General features: G+C 41.6%; 1 protein-coding gene across 7 annotated transcripts in view; it reads right to left on the bottom strand.

Moving 5' to 3' along the window:
• Positions 1–2,048: 2,048 nt before the first annotated feature.
• The window catches only part of kif13a (kinesin family member 13A), a 40,682-nt gene continuing 22,017 nt past the window's right edge, over positions 2,049–20,713 (bottom strand). The window contains exons 10-40 of one of the 7 annotated variants that reach the window (XM_042423801.1): positions 20,583–20,694; positions 20,111–20,323; positions 19,879–19,989; positions 19,653–19,787; positions 17,582–17,712; positions 17,235–17,321; positions 16,954–17,129; positions 15,958–16,177; positions 14,942–15,104; positions 14,609–14,752; positions 14,360–14,509; positions 13,909–14,073; positions 13,639–13,812; positions 13,377–13,528; positions 13,166–13,298; positions 12,837–12,983; positions 12,169–12,201; positions 11,132–11,231; positions 10,862–10,988; positions 10,686–10,741; positions 10,475–10,599; positions 9,573–9,749; positions 9,370–9,462; positions 9,100–9,252; positions 8,906–8,983; positions 8,742–8,792; positions 8,366–8,453; positions 8,130–8,281; positions 7,204–7,380; positions 4,415–5,636; positions 2,049–3,721 (exon numbers count right to left, since the gene is read on the bottom strand). In XM_042423801.1, coding sequence (XP_042279735.1) covers positions 3,588–3,721; positions 4,415–5,636; positions 7,204–7,380; positions 8,130–8,281; positions 8,366–8,453; positions 8,742–8,792; positions 8,906–8,983; positions 9,100–9,252; positions 9,370–9,462; positions 9,573–9,749; positions 10,475–10,599; positions 10,686–10,741; positions 10,862–10,988; positions 11,132–11,231; positions 12,169–12,201; positions 12,837–12,983; positions 13,166–13,298; positions 13,377–13,528; positions 13,639–13,812; positions 13,909–14,073; positions 14,360–14,509; positions 14,609–14,752; positions 14,942–15,104; positions 15,958–16,177; positions 16,954–17,129; positions 17,235–17,321; positions 17,582–17,712; positions 19,653–19,787; positions 19,879–19,989; positions 20,111–20,323; positions 20,583–20,694 — 5,179 coding nt within the window. In that variant the 3' untranslated portion in view covers positions 2,049–3,587. The remainder of the gene's footprint in view (positions 3,722–4,414; positions 5,637–7,203; positions 7,381–8,129; positions 8,282–8,365; positions 8,454–8,741; positions 8,793–8,905; positions 8,984–9,099; positions 9,253–9,369; positions 9,463–9,572; positions 9,750–10,474; positions 10,600–10,685; positions 10,742–10,861; positions 10,989–11,131; positions 11,232–12,168; positions 12,202–12,836; positions 12,984–13,165; positions 13,299–13,376; positions 13,529–13,638; positions 13,813–13,908; positions 14,074–14,359; positions 14,510–14,608; positions 14,753–14,941; positions 15,105–15,957; positions 16,178–16,953; positions 17,130–17,234; positions 17,322–17,581; positions 17,713–19,652; positions 19,788–19,878; positions 19,990–20,110; positions 20,324–20,582; positions 20,695–20,713) is intronic. The other 6 variants (XM_042423802.1, XM_042423803.1, XM_042423805.1 and 3 more) reach the window with 6 other exon arrangements.

Raw genomic sequence — 20,713 nt, 5'->3', positions numbered from 1 at the left:
CACCAAATGTTGGTGGGGAAAAATCCTTAATAGTAGTCAAATGTAAATATACTGAGTAAGTACTGAACAAATACAGTAATAATTATTTGGATTTGTCATATTTTATTTGTCCAATTAAGTTTTCATTTATAATAAGTAAGTAAGTTATTTTTTCCCCAACATACAGTCTAAATGCTGTTTTAAAGCTTTAACCTTAATAATAATTAAATTGAAGTTGGTTAAGTTGAATTTAAATATATATATATATATATATGCTACTTAAATCAATAAAACAGCCATCATGTTATAGCTTTTCAACAGGTCTTTTTCACTTAAGACATAATGTCAAAGTAGGAAAAACACAGGTGTAAATAACAAAATTAATGATTGCTGTCATAGAGTCTAAGCTTACTGTGACACTTAAATAGAACTGAGCCCTCGTTAATGTTATTAGGTACACCTGTGCTTTTCCTTCTGTCACAAGTTAAATTGTCTGTTGTGGAAAAGGTGAAACTTTCAAGAGGTTACTTAAACCCACAAAGTCCCAGAAAAATGACCAAAGACATGGCCTCAGTGGCCTTGATCACAGGTCTCTTATTAGCCCAACAGCATACTGTATGACATTGCTGATTAATGAATTAATTTGCTTTTTTTCTTAAAAACTACATGAATTGACAAGACTAATAAAAAAATATTTTAACAAACTCCCAATCCTGCAAATTAATCAATGCATTGTAAATCTACAGTAGTATCTGTAGTTGTTGCTATGGATCAAGTTGTGTCTGTCAATTGCACCAAAAAAAAAAAGAAAGAAAGAAAAACATTTGAAAATTACACAAACTGAACCAGTGGGGGCACTATAATAAATATCAGTTGACTCAAATGTTACATCTCTGGCACCAATTATGAGATAACTTGGTAGGATTATGCATTTTGACAATGTTTACCACCAATAATTGGTCCAGATTTGAAAGAATATAAGGCCATGGGGCACTAGGGCAAATGACTGGCCTACAGGTGCCTGGATTAGTTGTCGGGGACAACATGTTTGTATGTTTGTGTTGTTTATCTTCACATCAGCCACAGACGGGTGAAGTTCCAGGGGACCATAAATCTGCCAGTGACAGGAAACATTTTAGTCGTACACTGAAATCTCACCCAGGAGACATTGTAAAGGAAACAGTACTGCTCTTACAGAAGGCATGTTTGTAATGTCTACAGTACTTACCTAAAGTATTACACCGTATGTGACTCTTGCACATGTTCATGTTACATGCAATCTATTATAACATAAATTAAGTTATGCTATCTTTGGCTAAATATGCAAAATAGTTGTTTTTCAACAATATATGCACATAATCAAATTCCAGTCACAGCAAAATCTATTTTGCAGATCTATTCACTCTTTTTATACACTTAAGGTATCAACTTATTATCCCAGTGTCCTTCTGATTTGGGATTTTGGAGACATCTCCTGAACCATAAGAAATCACAGGGGACAACATAAAACTGAACAACTGACAACTGACAAATGCAACACTGCTCCTGCAATGTCACTCCAAACTTTGAAGTTCTACAATTTAGTGTTCAGCTTGAACTGTACCTCATCTGTATATCACTTTGGACAATATCATCTGCCAAATGAATAAATGTTAATGTAAGGAACCTGGGAATATAATCCCCCAACAGGACAGGCAACATTAGCCTCATGTTGAAAATATTTTACATTTTAAATGACAAATTTCATACACATGAAAAATAAGACTCTACCAGCAAGTGAGTATAATGTGATGTTTTTGTTGCACAGTAGATCCTCATGTTCATCTTTCTAATAAAGTTTCCATTTCGTTTTCACTTTGCAAAAATTGTTTCCATCACAAATTCATTTTGAAGCACAATAAAATGTTCATAATTATAATGGATTAATATAATTAATACCCAATGTCTGCTATACTAAAATATTATCATATATTATGATATACTGTTAAAATATACTAAGATATTTAACTGCAAACATGGTCGGCTTGAGCCAAATGAAGAGGCGACACAACAGGTTGATTGTAAATGTTCTATTCTAGAACATTTTGTACCAATTAAAACAGTTTGAGATACAATATAAATACAATTCTGTACATTATAATAGTGTAAATACTATTTTCAAATACATTTCTATTTACAACTCCTTATGAGGGAGAGCAGCTTTGATCTCTTCTTTAAAGTAAGGTTGGGTTTCTTTCATTTACGTGAAATTACAGCTTGAATATTCAACTATTTCTAGTCAGTTCCACAGTTCACCACTTTCCATAAAAATATATGTTCATAGGACAACTTTTCTCCGTTAACTACACTACTTTCATCTTCTGTAACCTGATACAGTCCTTCACCCATTCATCCAATCCTCCATGTGAAAAAAAATGCATTATCAAGTACCTTTTAAACATGTGGTGTTACATACACAAGTCTGTTAACATATAAAATGCAGATGGACAATCCATTCAAAAGGTATTCAATCAGTCAGTCAGTGAGGCTGGGTGGCATTTTGAATGCCTATGGGCTTCATGATATACATACACAGGTTTCAGGTCCATACAGTTTGTTATTTTTTTTTAAACTCAGTGAACTTGTTATGGCAAGTTGTTCATTGAGTAGTCTGGGGGTTTATGTGCCTGCCTTTATGGAAACAGGGCAATAAGGCATCAGTATATCCAAGCCTCGGACAAAGCCTAGCTGCTTCGTTCGGCATATTAAAGTGATGATACACGGTTCTTCAGTCCCTTCGGTTAGAAGCACGCAGGGATCGTTTCATCAGTCCAGTTATGGAAGACAGTCTGTGAACTCTCCAAGAATCCTTTCCAGTGCAAGCGTTCAAAACAGCAACAGTCTCATGCTGAATGGGGATTATTTCATCCACAGTGTTACAGTACTTCAACAGGATAATTTAACATAACTGCAGTCAAACACTGAAAGCGTTTCAGGTTTTTGCAGATTTGTTCACTGTTCAGGGTACGTGGCATCACTCCTAGAGATATGGCACTAAGCTTTACTTGGGCACATCGATATATAGTGTATGCCTCCACATACCGTACATTAGAAAAATAACACATTACTCATAACAGCAGATACGGAACCGTAGTTCTTTGGTTACCCCTGACATATCATATTGATGTAAATATCAATGTTTATTAACAGTAGTACATTCTTAATCTTCATATCCCAGATTATTCCACTATGAGCCTCAGGGGAGGATGCATTGTCTTATAAAAATATTATATATAATGTTCAGAAACCAATGTAAGAAAATGTATGTGGGTAATATTTCCATGTGGACTCCCAGTTAAAAGTTAGGTTCTCTATCAAAAATATCACCATATAGAAAACTCAGATATGTGCATAGTGAATTTTCAGTGAACAGTAATTAGGATATACCTTCATTAAATGCACAGGTCAGATATGCTTTAGGGAAAGCAGACACGCCTAAAGAATACGTCAGCTCAGAGCTTGAGAGGTGGTAACAGGGATGGAAAAGAGGAGGCGTTATGAAGTCAGCTTGCAGTTAACCCATAGGCACTGAATCTGAGAACCTCAGAAAGATGGTCCTTCTTTGGGTCCTATCTGATCAGAGTCTGGGGTTCTGTGTCCATGGAGGGCGGTCCTCTGGTGAGACGAGATGGTTTCACGAACACGCCGTGGCCTGGGGGACAGCGGAAGTACACTCTTCCCTGGACAGTCCCGTTGTGCTTACCTGTGGGAGGGTCAAGCATAATTGATTTGAGTTTGACTTCTGAAACTTCATACTATGTCACACATATTAATAAACAAAAGAAAAAGCCACTTGCTCTCTGTGTGTAATACCTTAAAAAAACAACCACAAGTCAGTCTGTTGATGACTATCAAACCAGAAACCTATAATGGTTAAACGATTCTTTCTTGCATAAATCTCCTATATTAACTTTTACAACTTTTGGTGTCTATGCTACATTAACTCGTATCTACTTGTTTGAAAATAGTCACCACTAAAGCACAATGCCATCTGAAATGGGCTTTAAGGCGGATACTACTGTATTACCTGTTGTGAATGCTGTATAGATATTTTTGATGAGGATCCCTTAAATTTTGTTGTTACAGAATTCAAAATGATATGTACTGGGTGGGACATTTAACAGTTTAGAAGTCTCTGCACACCTGAATATGTGACCTGAGGTGTGTTGAATGAAAGCATAACTTGAATAAAAATGAGAAATACTCATTACAAAGTTTATACCTGATGAAGGTAAACTAATAAATATTCTATCAGTAAGAGACAGTGTGTGAGAGTTGAAACAGTTGAAAAATAAACTTGTCAGTGCTGTCTAGTAGACCAACTACGTAAGTTTCTTGTTACTTTATCACTTGAAAATATCTACCATGTGGATGCATTGGTCCTTAAATGACTCACCCACTGCCAGGTCCAGCTTCACACCAACCCAGATCCCCTTGGCAAACTCCACCCCTCCAACATAATGGACTATTCCTCTCCTCTTCCCCACCCACACCTGCTCCCCGGGGGCCATCCAGTCAGGAAGCTGAGCCACGGGGGTACTCTCATCCCCGCTGGAGTCCCCCGAGGGCTCAGCACTGCTGGGGTTTGGACTGGGACAGGGACTTCCGTGGGGGAGATCCCCCTGTGCTGGTTCCCGGATCGGAGGTTCTCCTCCTCCTCCCAGAGCTGGGGCAGATGATGGGGCTGTGGGCAAAGTTGTGACCGGCGATGGTGATGCTGGAGGTGGGACTGATGCAGGAGTTATTAGGGTTGGCGATGCAGCTGGGATGTTGTCAGAGTCTCTGACTGAAGTGCAAACAGTTGTGTTAGGGCAGGGCACAGCTGCACTAACGGAGACGTTACTATTAGGACATTTGCATGTAGCAGTTGAAGCGTTTTCAGGATTAGACGTGTTGCTAATACCAGAAACATCAGAGGCATGTTGATCACCAGTGTCACATGTTTCTGTATTATCTGGTTTCTTCATCTGGTTTGTAGAGAGTTCCAAACCCTCCTGCTCCCATTCCTCTGTAAAACGTGCCAAATCGCCCTCTCCTACAGTATCATCAGCCCCTTTAAAGTCTGTGAACTCCTGGCTGGCACTGAGAACACAGTTTTGAGGCAGATGGAATGTTTTCTGCTTGTCTGTGCAATTAGAAATACTGACAGGCGAGGAGCGGACGAGCGGATCCTGAGCCCCACCCGCTGAGTGAGGAGGTTGCTGGGCGTCACTCCCTGCAGAAACACTTTTGGTTTGGGTGCAGCCTCTTACGGCAGGGCAGCCGAGGGGGTCATGGGAATCTCTGGAGGTGCAGCTGAGGTGGTCAGAGCTCTCGCTGGAACTGAAAGGCATGTCAGACAGCGTGGCGTTGGAGGCACTGTGTGAAAAGTAACCACTAGTGCAGCTGCTGGCGGTGGGGCTTCGAGACACCTCTCTCTCTCCGCTTCCAACTCCACATCGGCTTCCCTTCAAATCAGAACGGGAGGGTAGAAAGCCCTCCTGGCTCTCCAGAGTGGCGTTGTAGATCTCAAAGTTTGCAAAGTCCTCTGGGATGTACGGCTGGAAGCTGCTGTGGTCCTGAGGGCCCCGTTCCATATTCAGACTCATGTCTACCGTCTCCTCATCTTCAGAGTCCTGCTGATAAAAACAACAGCAGCAGGACAAAAGACAAATCCCACCGGATACAATGTCAGCTGTAGCCTGTATGGAGCTTTAGCTTATATATAAACACAATTTTAACAGAGAATGAAGACAATGAACAATGGTGTAGAATGTGATAATGGAACATTAAAAAAGTGTATGATTTTTTGGCTTTCACTGATGATGTGGCACAATTTGCTTTAAGGTGTTTACATCTGTGCCATTGTAGTCACAGGCATGCGCTTAAATATTGTTGAGCCAAATTAACAGATAAGAGTGAAATAGTGTGAGGCTGTACAGCACTATATCCACAATGTTAGCCACTTCATCAAATTTGAAATAGTTCCTACTTAAACTGCTGAAAAACATTGGCTTGGAAAATTGGCAATATAAATCTATCGGTCTACTTGTGATGTTGGGCTTTGAGAGAGGAAAACGTCGTAACATGGGGAATGTGAAAAACAGAAGGGCTCTAAAATAAAAGAATAGATTAGACTTGTGCCAACATTTCTATTATGTCTATAAATGTCTCAGTATATAATATTATCTTAATAATAATAATAGTCCTGTCTGCAACTTTTTTGAAATCTAAATATTATGTATAAGATGTTGGACAATGTCCTCTTTGATGAAGGAAAAAGTTCAAGTGCTTCATTTTCTATCAGCCATTATTTTTAATGTTTTGTCCAGTGTTAGGAATGTATTTTTATGTGTCCAGTCCACTTCATCTTGAGTTTTCAATTGCAATAGAAACTAAAACTCTGCAATAACCATATGCAATTTTAATCTCAAAAAATATATATATATGTATATGTGTATATATATATATATATATATAAATAGGTTGCTGTAACTGTATCCCTTGTTCTTATTATCAATAAACTGAACAAAAGTTTCACACTTGCACAGACTATAAAAACTACAATCACAAAGCGGCATCGGATGGCACAAACATGCAAGGTTAGTTTAAATAGTTAAAATCTCTCTATATAAAGCAAGGAATCTCTGTCTGCATGTATGTCTGTCCTTGGCATATCTCGAGAACCACTCATCCAAACAACTTCACACATTACCATTGCACTTCCTTTATTCCCCAGCAATACACCTGCCAGGTATGAAGTAGATCAGATGAACGGTTCTCGAGATATGCGAAGGACAAACATACATACAGTGATTCCTTGCTTTATATAGAGAGATTTTGACTTACTGGATTCTGTGCTAGGACACCAACCTCAAAGTTTCATGCAATGTTCAATTAACAAGCAATGATCTTAAGTTTTCCATTCTAAATTTGGCTCGTTTGCTTACACAAGTACATGACCGCAATAGCTGGTGTGACACATTGTTGCTAGAGTTTTTGACTCTCAATGCTGCATAGAGAAACTCACCGGCACCAGCACACAGACTAGCTGAATCCTTAAAGCAAAGTGTGAGAGTGTGTACACGTGTAAGGGTGATACTTACTGTACAGCAGTGTGAGCGTGCAGCATGTCAGTGAGTGACAGGTGTAAAACTCTTACAGTAAACCTCAAGAGCAGTGTGTGCTGGTGTGTGTAGCACTTACAGCAGTGCGTGGCAGTGTGTGGCTGAGCTGTCTGCTGGTGGGAGTGGAGGTAGGGGTGGAGGTGGAGGTGGAGGTGGAGGTGGAAGGCTTGCAGTGGCCCTCGCTGCCTGCCCTGGGTCTGCGCCAGGGGCAGGGAGGGGGGAGCAGTGCAGGGCTGTCCACACATGAGCGCATGCTCTGCGGATGGGTTGGAACAATAACACACACTTCAAACACACACACACACACACAGCATGCATGGAGCTGGGCAGGCCAGTTACACAGTTAGTGCCATGCAGTTTAATATTTAAAAAAAAAACAGTGCTTGAAGTGTCCTGACTCATAACATCCCCCCTCACTTTCACTTCATTGCTGCTGCTTTCACACTACCTTGCTGAAGCATTTTGCTGGTAGCTGGAGGCTAACCACACGTGCCAACCACAGCTTCCCTGCCACGAACTTATCTGATCTGTAAAGCGCCTGTCTTAGTCCACTTCAAGCACAGATGAAAACAAATATGCAAGGTTAGTTTAAATAGTTGGAACAGCCACAAACTATTTGGAAAATCTAATCATCACAAACAAAATTAGACATAAGACTTTATAGCACAGCTTTGTCCTGTTTAGTGTTGTGGCTATCCCCAGTTGACGTCATGCTCTTTCATTTCAATACAGTGACATAGACACTGTGGATGATGCCATCATTTAGTTTTTTTTTCAACCAGTCACACAACAGCAAAGCCACAGCTTTAGACAATTAGTATTTTTTTTTGTCACTGTCAATATTGTTAACATGTGGAAATGTAATTTGATATGATGAGTGACATGGGAAAATGTAAAAATGGTGTTTGACAGATGATACATGGGATTGAGGAAAAAGTCGAATGGGGAACATGATAAAAGACGCAAATACTTCCCTCTTGAGGGAGAGTTAAACTCCTTCCTTACCTCTTGTCCCAGCAGCGGCTGGGCCTCCAAGGCTTTCTTCGCCTTGTTCTCCTCTTTAACAGGCAGCAGAGACTTGAGGAACTTAGGCGGCTGAGGGGAGAGGACCTTGAAGGGGCTTGAGTTGAAAAAGGTTGGACTCTCTGGAACTAAGCCTGTATGGAAACATTCAGAGTTATAACGTAGCAACATAAACACAATGCAGCTGTTCCACATGTGGTGCATCTGTTGTTGTTTACCTGGGTTCTCCTTGCTTTTGATTGGTGTGCCGCAAAGGGAGCCGTCCTGGGGATTGAGGTTGGAGCTGTCGACATGATCGCAGTGGTCCTAGACAGTAACATACAGGTTATATTGGCCAGAGTCATGATGTTAAAGTAAAGTTGCAGCTAAGAGGCTCCCTCGTGTAAAATGGGAGAAAAAATAAGTGATTTTTATTATCAAAGAAGCACTTGTGGCCAACAAAGAAGCAATGCATTTCAACAAATATCATAATAATATATTACGTTAATTTGCCACCTCAAACAAGCAACTTGATTTATTTTCTCCAAGAAAAGTTAACCACAGTTTTACATTGTAGTTTTTAAAAAATGTGATTCATATGTTGTTAAAGCATACCTTACAGTCCTCATCCTCACAAGCCATCAGATCTGTTTTACTACATGAAGACTGGAGAGCAAGAAAAAAACATGTTATCAGTGATACAAGCTGTATTATTTTAATGTGAAACAATGATTTCCCTGTGGTTCATGAAGTAGTGCAGTGAGTGATGTGTTCATTACATGCTGTACATTTGGTGTGCTGAGACTCCTTCTTAAGTGTCTCCCCTTGGCAGCGAGCGCTTCCTTCACTGTCACAGCCTGTAGATAATAAACAACACAAGGTGCATCTTTATATGGATGAATTATTTACTGCGCACCAAGTCATAGCTACTTTTTTTTTTAAACATCAGCACCTCACAATTCAGCAATTATACCTGTCGTAGCCTCTCTAGACTGAGGATGTTCTCTACTTCCAGAACTCCCCGTGTGTATTTCTCTATGTAGGTTTCTCCATCCTGAGTTTCCTCACTGTCCCCGCGAGCAGCCATGAGGGCCAAGGTCTCCCTCTCCTCTGGCTCTTCTGAGGCCTGACAAGGCGGGTGACCAGACAGAGATATCTGATGAGATTATACTCCAAATGTGGAAAGCAGGTTATGTTAGATATATCAATAGAAGGAAGAATTTTAGCAGAGAGCCAGTTGTACCTTTGGTATGTTGGAAACAATCTCATAGGTTACACCACAGGAGTAAAGCGTGTTCTTTAGGGACATTCTTCTCTTGAGACTCTGTGTGAAACTCTGTAGAAGAAAATATCAAAATCATTTTGATCATATTAACCTTGCCGTAAACCTCATCTCCACTGTGGACCACCCTCCTCCTGATAAAATCTGATCCCTCTTGTATTAACCTGCTTGTTGTAGATATTGACAGCGATCCTCTTGCGAAGCACCAGCTCCATGGAGGCAGGGTGGCTGAGCTGCACCGTGGCTTTGATGATCAGGTAGATGCGCTCGTTAGGGGACGTGACCCGGTTGAGGTGCACAGAATCATGGATGGATGAGTCCCAGGAGCACACTGCAGACACCTGGTGAATAAGAAGACTTGTGTTTCATTGGTGTTGCTCCATAATCGTGAGGCTTTAACTGCACAAGCAGTCGTGAAATACAGTCATTTCAGTGCACTGTAACTTTGGGTTTGTAGCAGTTGGCTAATGAGCAGAAAAATCTCCATCTCATGACACTTTAGCGCAGTAAATGGGGCAGTGATTAGTGTTTGGTTACCACTGTTGCTCGACATCAAAGAAAAAGGAATTAAGATGACTTTAAGTTTAAATGCTTGCTTACATGAATACTGCTGCCCATGAAATTACATGTAATTGTTCAATTATGCACATAATTGTAGGAAAAAAGATGTTGCCCTAGAGTGCTTTTGTCTGTTTGTGATTATCTGTGGAAGATAACTTCTACTGTAGCAACAATTCAAGTGGTAAAATCAACAGAAGTAGGTATGGGGCCTTTTTAAAACTACAGACAACAAAACATCAATTGATTTTTTACAAAAATACACTTTAAACGACTAGTAGAAGAAGAAGCTATGGAAAAGCCAATACTTTAATACATCTCTGAATCTACAGCTGAATGAGCACACTGTCTTAAAGCAACTCCTTACACAGTTACCCAACCATGTGCCTTTCTTAAGAGTCTTCTGCCATGCCTATTGAAGCAGGAGTTCAAAAAAAAACCCATTTCAACGTGTGTGGCGTTACCTTTTCGGCCACAGGAGGGCAGTACATTCAAAGCCATTTCTCACCTCCTCATCACTGTGCCTGATGATGGGCAGATAGAAGAACTGGCTTCCATGCTCCTTGGGCAGGATAGAGTTAACGCCTGCAGCATGTGGGCCGGTCAGCTGCTCATTTACTGTCAGATTATCCGCTGATGGGACAAAAGATATTTAGCGCACATAAAGCTTGAAGGAAACTGCGTGTGTGTAATATCATTTGATGTAAAAGCTGCCTCACCATTCAAATCCAGGAAGAGAACAGGGATGTGAGCTTCCATTCCTGCAGGTGGAGTCCTACAAGCAGTTGAAAACAAGGTTAATGGTGGGGAAAAAAAGCAAAGAGCTGCAAATGAAGTGAATCTGACATTTGTATGGGAGTCTGGGAATGTGGTGTTTTTTTTTGTTTTTTTTTACCAGTCTGCAGGAGCTCCAGGGATGCCGCTACCAGGTGCAGGTACCAGCACAGTGTTTCTCTCTTCAGTCAAGCCAACCCACTGCTCCACCAGCCGAGCTTCACGCTCAATATCCTCTTCTGACTTTTCTAGATACACAAAGTGAGGAAGAGAAGGTTGTCATCACAGCAGAGAAAGAAAAGACAAAAAAAGAGAATGCAATTGGTGGCAGAAAACACAAAAAGCCCTTCAGTGAGAGAGTGGTAGCTGTAACATATGGCTCCGGACTCACCATGCTTATTGATGATTTTCTTGATTTGTTCATCAAGGTACTCTCGCCGTTTGATCAGGGCCTCTGACCAGCGCTCTCTAACACAGTTGAGATCCTCCTCCTGGAACCAGACAGAGACCAGAATCAAAGCCAACTGGCTTAGTGAGGCGGAGGACTGGCTGCAAGGCACAGCTAAGGGTGCACAGGGAACGGCAAGGGTGCACAGGGCTGACCTGTCTGAGGGAGTTCCACATCTGCCGCTAATATTTTAGGAAAGCCAAGAGAAAGCTAATCCTGATAAGAGTTCCCACATCAAAGGTGTTAAAAAGCCTCCAGATCTGTATTTTTGGCTGAAAACGATTATGGTCAGATTATGAAAACACACCCGCATACAGTATAATACCTCCCTTTTAACCCCTTTGCAATTCACACACATCCATTCACACATACACACTTGCATGCATGTCCTCACATGCAGACACAGCCACCCAGAGTCCTACCTGGATGCACAGCAGATCACTCAGAGAGCAGATTCCCCTCTGCAACTTCCAGAATAACCAACAGACCTCAAAGCCAACCATTTCATGCTTCTGACATCAGCACACTCCCACCATGCAAAGTTCTGTAAATCATGCAGCCATGCAATGCCCACGTGATTAGGAGAACGCTTATTGTTCCTGCGGCTTTTCAGTAGTGATAAGCAGACAGTAGCATTAGTGTGCACAACCTGAGAGAAAGGCAAGAGAGAGAGTGGGACAAGATCCCTGGCAGACAGACTGCTGGCTGGGAGCTCAGCCATGGGTGGAACTGTATTTTGCACACAGGGCTGCCAAAGAATGGTTGGTGTGATTGATAATTACAGCATCAGAATTCATCCACATGTGCAGCTAGTGTTTAATAAAGCACTCCTTTAGTCGGGAGAGGCACAGCCCTCTGCCTTCCTCCTCACATGCCCTCAGCAACAGGCCTAGTCGCAAAAACACACGATCAGTTGGTTTCCATCATGCTGCAGCGTGAACTACAAGGGGAGTAGCAGCAGGAGGAGACTGAGATGGTACCTGATAACTATCCATATCGTCTTCCACCTCTCTCTGGCAGGAGAGAAGACACTCAGTCAAATGCGGGGAACCACAAAAAGCCCTGACATGACAGCTCAGAGCAAAACCATTGATGTAACTGTTCAGGAATCTCTAGGAAGTGTCTGCTTACATTTTCAAGGTCTTCGTCAACTAAAAACTTGTTCAGCTAAGCATATGCTTTTGAGTAATAATGCCTGTAAGAACAATAGTCAGCCCCAAGATGTATTATTTCAATTATCCTGTAAGTGGACTTTTTTAAAAAAGATTCTGTGACTATTTACAATTCATCACGCTGTTGCTTCCTGTCAACATCTAGGCATGCCAACCCATGTTAACAGGACTAACAAGACACTAATGAGTTTGTACATTCCTTGGCCTTCTTTATACCCACTGCCAGCTACCCAAATGAACCAGCCATGGCACGAAACCCAAGACAGACCAAACATACTTTGGTCGAATCAGCATAATATTGTATTTCACTGGCTTGAAATGAGCATCCTGTTCCCAAAACACTGTTCTGTTTTAATGCAGAAACAATTACATACATCATCCTTTTTTATGTTAACACAACAGGTTCATAGTCTAAGTCTAAATAAGCTTGTGTGTATGTGTGTGTATGCAAAAATGTGTTTTTGTGTTTCACAGACCTGGTAGCTGTCAAGGGGTCTCTGTAGTTTGGTGGAGCGAGCCGACACGCAGCCAATAGAGACAGACAGCACTGCCTCCACCAGCAGAGGCAGAGTGCCTGAATTTTGGACCGGCTTCACACACACCTGCAGTCTCCTGGAGTGACCCTGCTTGGACAAATCCCCATAATTCAATATCAATGCGATGCTTCCAGCACCGCACGCTCACATTTCTACATGAACATGGCCGTTCATAATTACATAATTAGTTATGATCCTCTGAACTGTGTGTTTTGATGTAGTGCAGCCAGTCTGGCCAAACGGAAACGTCTTCATAGTTTGTCTCTGACCTGGCGGAGTTGGAAGACTCCTCCTGTGCTGATGTCTTTTCCAGGATGCAGCTCCACAGACGAATACTCTCCCTGCTCGTTCAGCTCCTGGATGGAGACCCACAGATCGATCCTGCGAGACACCTCACTCCACCTTGAACGTGCAGCAGCCAAAGTTAGTGACGTGTAAAAGTCTGTGTTTGTCTGTCAGCGCAACATGTGACACATTTACCTGTCTCGAAGCGTCTGGGTCTTGGCCTCTAATGCATCCAACTCCCAGAGTGAACGTCCGTTCCCAGCACAGCGGTGACCCCACACTTCTATTGCCAACGCTCCGTCTGATATAAACTCCAAAAACTCATCTGTCACATGTACAACATAGTCCTGCACACAGACAAGGGTGTTGTAGTGGAGCTAATTTTCATATAAAAGTAACTAACGAAAGCATTAACATTAACATCAGTTTGAAACAATCAGCAGCTCCTTTTTCTCACCTTGCAGTGATCAAACTGGACAGTGAACTGGGCCTCCGGGCTCCGAGGGGAAGGTCTGTCTGGGCTGACCATTGGAGGAGCCACAGTGGGCTCCCCATGCTCCCAGAAGGTGTACTGACAGAAGACAAAGTTGGACAGGTTGTGAGGCAGCCCCGTCGCCTCCCTGATGCGCACCTGCAGCAAAGACACACATAGACAAGATGAAGCTGAGTAACTGAGTGTTGATATACTGTGGAAGTCATCAGTATGTCTCGGACATGTTGCTCATACCCTGCAGCTGAGCCTCTTGGCCATGTGGACGATCTCCCCGTTGGTGTCCATGACTTCGTAGCAGCTACTCTCACTGGAGTTCTCTGACGAGTCGTCTCCCCCGCAAAGGCGCTCAGGTACAGCTCCACTGACTCGCATAAGCTCAATATGCAACCTGCCTGCTACCTGTCCACACAGGGGGGAGACAGAAATCATCTCCCCAATTTAAAAAAATGTCCAAAATGTCCTTGATATACAAACAGAAACAGAAACAAAAGTTTGCATATGCTCATTCTTTAAAATAAACATCTGGACTTTGTGGTAATACATTTCGAGTAGTACATTATTCATTTTCTTTAATTTGATATATTGTCTATAATACTTTCATACAGACTTCCTGTAATAGGAATAGTGGAAAGCTGCACCATGAATAATTCATCTCTGTATTAATATCTTTATGGTGTACCCTTACCTCTCCCTGCTGGCTGATGATGGGGACAGCATATTGCAGTTTGACATCATGAAAAAGGCACTCCAGAAAGATGTTGGCCACTCCTATCAGGTTATGGTTCTCTTGCGCCTCATAAAATGGGTCACAGTGCTTACTGTTTGCCTTGTTATACTGGAAAAACAGATGAATAGATACAATAATCCAGTTAACAAAATCTTAAAATCTACTTAGCATTTTTCTTTTTCCTGTTTCTGGTCATCTGTTTCTTACTATCTCCTCTGTGCCTTCCTTCCAGTCCCTGTAGTGGTCTCTCATGTCCACCAGTTTGTTCTCCAGCTTCTCAATGGTCCACACCTGAGTTCCCTTCCCTTTCCGGCGCACCTGGATGGCTGGCTCGCTCACTATCGCTCCACGCTATATAAAAACGGATGAATAGTTTAGATACTTCTTTACAACTATAAACTTTTAATTATGTTTTAGTAGATAGTGACACCTTGAAATGTCCAGCCTAAAGGCCTAAACAAATGACAATAAAATCAGTAACAATGAGATACCATACAGTATTTCTGTTACGTATGACTGCTGAGTTTTCAGGGGTCTGACCTTGCGGTTAGCGCTGAGGTTGGCTGCAGGAATCTGAAGGGTGACCTGATAGTCAGTCTGTTTGCTCATCTCCTCTGCCAAAAAGTTGGCTTCTCTCACCAAGGTGTTGGCTTTCACGACCTGCTCCCTGAGTCGAGAAAGACTCTGACGAAAAAGCTCATCCCTGACACACATACACACAAGAAAAAAACAAAACAAAAGAAAAAGTAAGTTGAAGTTCATTTAAGTAAGTTGAAATGTGTATGTTTGATCTTGCCAGATGAACCGATTCCAACATCTCAGATGTTATTCTCTTTCTGGTATTTTCCACAAACTACAATTGCTTTAATTTAATATGAATGGCAAAGTAAAAGAGAGGAAGACGTTGAGGCTTAATCCAGGATAAAGTATGCTGCCTGGTTTATATGTTTGAGGATAGTGATGGAGGTGGGTACACAATTGTGCATAGTTTGAATGCCACAGTGCACCACAACAGTGACTCTGACCAAGGGCATCCATTCACTGTAGCCTTCAAATGGATATTTTTAGAAAAGAGTAAGTGTCTCATCTCAGGATTATTTCATGAAGACGACAGTAATTTTAGATTTTTCACTGCCCCGCTCACTGCTTTGATCGTACTGTATCTCAGTTCCACAAGACATCTTTAGGATTAATAATGCTTTATAGATAAAACTGCAGGAGCTGCAACACACAACATCCCAGTGAAATGTTTCCAGCACCTTGTTTAATCCATGCTTAAAAAATGTTTGGATATTCTGTGACGAATATTTGCTTCTACATGTCACAAGGTGCATCTAGTAAGGTGGATATTGTGTGTATGTCATGCATCTCTGTTAAAAGCAGGGTACTCAGAAAAAGTGTATTTATTAACATGATGAACTGACACCTGACAGAGTTTGAAAATGACAGCATGCCTCATTTTTTCAGGCCCTGCTCATGTGCACATTCAGTACATACATATCTGGGTATGTGCTTTTCTGTGTATGTGTATGTTTGTGTATCCGTGTTCCACTAACCGCTCCTCTGTCCACAGTCGCAGCTTGCCATGTGGTGTGTGCGTAGGGAACGTCAGGCGGTCACTGCTGCTGCGGTGGTGCTGCGGTGTTTTCTCTGGAGAGAGCTGTTGCCGTAGCGACTCCAGCTCTCGTTCATACATCATTCTCTGCTCCTCAAGAGCTGTCCGCTTTTCCTCTAGGTACTGTTTCTCCAGAACCTGGACTACATTCTGCATGGGGTCTACACACACACACACACACACATTAAAAATAATACATTTTACAATCTAATACATAATCTAATACGTTATTATAACTTACAGGAGCAGCAATGGACTGAGTTTCATCAGTAAAGAAACAGGAACTTTAACCTAAGTGTTGAAGCCTGCATTTGAATTACAATACAATTCAAATAAAGTTATTCTTAAAATTATTAAAAACTTAAATTAACCATAAATTGCTGTTTCTGTCATTAAGTTGAATTATAAATGACTACGTAAATAACTTTCTTCCACATTGTGTTCATATTTTTTTTCTTACTGTAAAGTTTTTCTAGTTTGCCACTTTTGGTGCAATGCTTACAGAAAATTAATCAGTTCTATTTTGATAATCAGTTACTTGTTTTAGTCATTTATCAAGCAAAAAAAACGCAGCCTCAAGTGTTTCAATTGTGAGAATTTGCTGCTTAGATGTTGGTAGTTGCTTAGTTAGTTGGTAGTTCGTTTGTCCCACCTCAGCTCCACCCAGGCTCCATTTCACAATCAAAATTAAAATTTTGTGGCAACAAAACACTGACAGAATATTTCAGAATTGACACTACATTTGGGTTTTTCTATGTAGGATAGACTGTTTTACAGTAATTTTTAAAAGACGTTAGGTCAGAGTAGCTGGAACAAGCTGGAGGTTTAGAAACCTAAGTGGAATTGTATTCATGTACCAGCACATACTGCATAAAGCTGTCGCCTGAAAGGCTTAAGGACCATGTAGATTGTAGAAGGCAGATTATCCTAATCATACCATTGTTCCCCAGAGTCTTCATTATGACCTCCATCTGAGCAAACTCATAGCTGTAGTCCTGCTCAGAAGAGGCCTCGCTGGCGGTCTCCACATCTACCTCGACGAAGCTCTCTCTGGGAGAAGCTCTCTCTAGTTCCTTCAAACGGTCCCGCCGCTTTCGTTTAGGCAGATTGATCCTACAACACGGCATGGCTTTCAGTCAGTGATTTTACAGTATAACTTCATGTGTTCACACTGCTCACACATTTGGGGCCAAACTTATGACAAGACCTGAACCTGACCTGAAAAAGTGGTTGTTGCCCCATAAGATACGGTCTCCGTGCCACAGATGCATCAAGGAATCAATCATCGTTCCGTTCACACAGGTCCTGTAGAAAACATCAGAGACATCAAAATCTATTAATGAGACCACATTATAATGTCCAGCTTTGTACATGGAAAACTAATTGAGAACGTGCAATTCCTTTGTAGTGGGAGGGAGACATGGTTCTGATATCAAAGCGAGAGGCTCAGATCATAGATTCCTGCTGAGTGAGGTCATGTGAATCACTGAAGGTCCAGTCATCCATGAAGGACAGACAACAGAGGGAGATACAGTAGATAGAGAGTATGTTGTATAGTAACTCACCTGGCATTCCCTATGGGCATAAGGGTGACATCACCATCTGGGCAGAGCTCCAGTACGCAATGCTTCGGCTGGATACCGATCCCGAAGAGCTGGATGTCCTGAGACGTGTCAGCACCCACACGTGTGTGCTCCTACACACAGGTGGAGGAAAGATTAAGGAAATGATAATAAAAGCCCTGAAAATAATTACATTCATGGTCTCGTTCCAGTTTTTTGGTCATAACCCTAAGAGCTGCAAATAGTTACTTATTCAACTAATTTGCACAAGAGTATTGCAAAATAATGAAATTTAATGCTTCAATTTGGGGGAAAAAAGCAAGAATAAAACCAAAGCGAAACCAGAGCTAAGTGAAAAAACTTCTGTTGCTCTCATTGTGGAGTGGGCGTTGTTAAACAAACATCCCAGTTTCTAGAGGATGTCCTACCCTGCAGTGAACTAACCCACTTAACATTACCATAGTCATTCCACACTGATATGCCAGGCTGGCCTGCAGAACCCATACAAAGGCGTGTTGTTCTGTGCGCTGCACTGGCTGCTTTCTCACATGCTTCTGCTCTTACAGGTCCAGCTAGCTGGTTGGTTGTTCTACTTCACTGCTTTGCAGAGTCCAGACCTGCTCTTACTGGACTCCTCTCTGCTCTAATGGTGTCATCTGGATCACTGCAACATATGTGCTGCAGTGTGTTTCAGGGCCCCTGTCAATGGTAAATATTAACGCTATGGTATGCACACTGCTGAGGTAGTGGTTGTGTGTTGTTAACAATAAACTGTAATATCAGTGGGTGAATGAGCATCTAACTTTTTTGTAGCAATCCTCAGAAAAAGATGGTTATAAAGAGAGCTTTTTTAGGCTTCTGTGAAAACTTTAAACATTACGAGATGCTTGGATTTAGCCGTTACGAGGTGTTTGGATTTATGACTTTGGCAGCAGCTTTGGGAAAAAAACTTGCCATTAGCAAATTATACTAGCAGCACTGGCTACTGACACTAAGATCTCCTATCTGTCATGGCCTTCACCCATACAATTGTTTTACAACAACAATATATAGTAATGAGGTAGACCAATATATCTATAATTGTACCGATCTATGTAGTCAAGACAATTTTATTTCAATTGCCCAAAACTACAACTTACAAATTTGCCCCAAAGAGCTTTCAAATCTGCACAATGGCAACCTTTATAAGACCCTCAATCCTGGTAAGAAAAACTCGCCAAAAAACATTTTAACACGATGAAAAAGAAGAAACCTCAGGAAGAGCTTTGGTTGCGGAAGTGTGAAAATGTAAAATGTCAATCTGCAGCAACGTTGCCCTCAGCACAGTGGCAAGAATTTTTGGCATAAAATTGGACAATCTTCTCATCAAAGATCTGAAATCATCGTTGAGACGTGAGCCACTGGGGACACAGCTCGACTGAAGCAACACTACAGGAGACAATGCCATTCAGTATACGTTGTGGCCTGTTAGTAGCTGGTTTATCTGCAGAGCTCAGTGGTAATTCATTCCACTAGACCTAACAACAAATTATTTCTCCAGTACCCACTTAGCTGTGATAATACTGAGTGATTAAGTACTATTTAGACCAACAGTTGTCTATTTTTAATTTTGTTCAGATCATGAATTTTATACTGAAGTATGTGATTTCTACAAAATTTCCATTTTATTTAACGTTGACATCATAAAAAATGTCATCTTTGGGATAAATATTTAACGCAATATAAGCATGATATTGATTTTTAATGAATCCTTGGAACAGGAATAAATGTATGACATTGCCCTGCAGTGTGGATAATATATTTATTATCCACACTGAGCCGGATGACTTCTCAGTCATGTCAACTGGACTTCAAGTTTTTCAACCTTTAGATTAGATTACACACAAATTCGTCTCAATAGTTATGTGGAACTGCAGCCAGCAGGGTGACGTAATAGCAGGGATGATTCACGTCCTAGTATCTGCAACCAGTTATCCTGCTTAAGTGTCCTTGAGCAATGCAGTGAACCTCTATCAGCACCAGAAGCAGTCATCTTGAACAGCATTACATAGCATCACATTGATTATCACATTACCTTCAGGTAGTAGACCAGTAGCTCGTTTAGGGCAGGATCTGCATTCAGATTGACCAGGAAACACTTGTCTTCACCCACTTTAATTCCAGATGTTTCCAAAGAGATGCCCATGCTCTCCAGCTGCTTCTGACGCTCCTGTAAACACAGATAATAACAGTTTAACTGTAAGCATAATTTTGCTGAATTAAAAGAGGTTATGGCGTCTTTTTAAGACAGATGTGCGTACAGTGGCGATCTCCTCTGTCTTTCGTAGTTTCTCCTCCCAGGTGACAGTCATCTCCTGAATGAGTTTCTCAGACTCATGCAGTTTCTCCTTCAGCTCAGGAGCCTTCATGGACTGATGGGAAGAACAGAGAGAGCAAATGAGCACGAGTGGAAACTGGATCATCGTGTCAGTGATGGCAAATTGACCATGAATATATTTGTGAGCGTTCAGGGTCCACTCGAAGTCTCCTCACCTCAGCCTGAGAGAGTTGAACTTTGAGCTTCTCCACCTCTTCCCTGAGCTCTCTGATGATCCGAGCATTGGGGTCTTCGTTCACCACGGCATGGTTGACGATTCTCTTGGCCCTGTCGGCGTAGCGTAGAGTGGACAGAGTCTCCTCGTAGTTATCAGCAGCTGGACTCACTGTGGCTATCATGGCTGTCTTGCTGTTTCCACCAAGGTTATCCTGAAGACGAAAAAACATCACAAGGAAGAGTTATGTGCCGGCAAAGATGGAGCTTATGTAACACCAAACACAGGTGGTTAAGTTTTCTGTTTTCTCTATGTGCATTGTGCAAACACTGCAACAATAAAGGACACATGTCCAATATTTTGGTCAGCTTTCAGTGGAATCAACATTTCAGGCAACATCTAGTGTTATCACAAGATATTATAATAAATACAACAGAAGACAGTTATAAATATTTGCAATTTGAGTGTCAAACCTTCAGTAGCCAGGTGAGGACTGAGTCTCTGTAAGGCACAAATTTGGCCTTCCCCTTTCCTGCAGACTGGTCGGCCAGGGCAGAAATCACACAGCCTAAGGTGGTAAGAGACCTAAAACCACACAAAAAAA

Source organism: Thunnus maccoyii, chromosome 10 (assembly GCF_910596095.1).
Source record: "Thunnus maccoyii chromosome 10, fThuMac1.1, whole genome shotgun sequence".
Lineage (NCBI taxonomy): Eukaryota > Metazoa > Chordata > Actinopteri > Scombriformes > Scombridae > Thunnus > Thunnus maccoyii.
The sequence above is the reverse complement of the archived record's forward strand: the minus strand, read 5'-3'. Positions and strand labels throughout refer to the sequence as shown.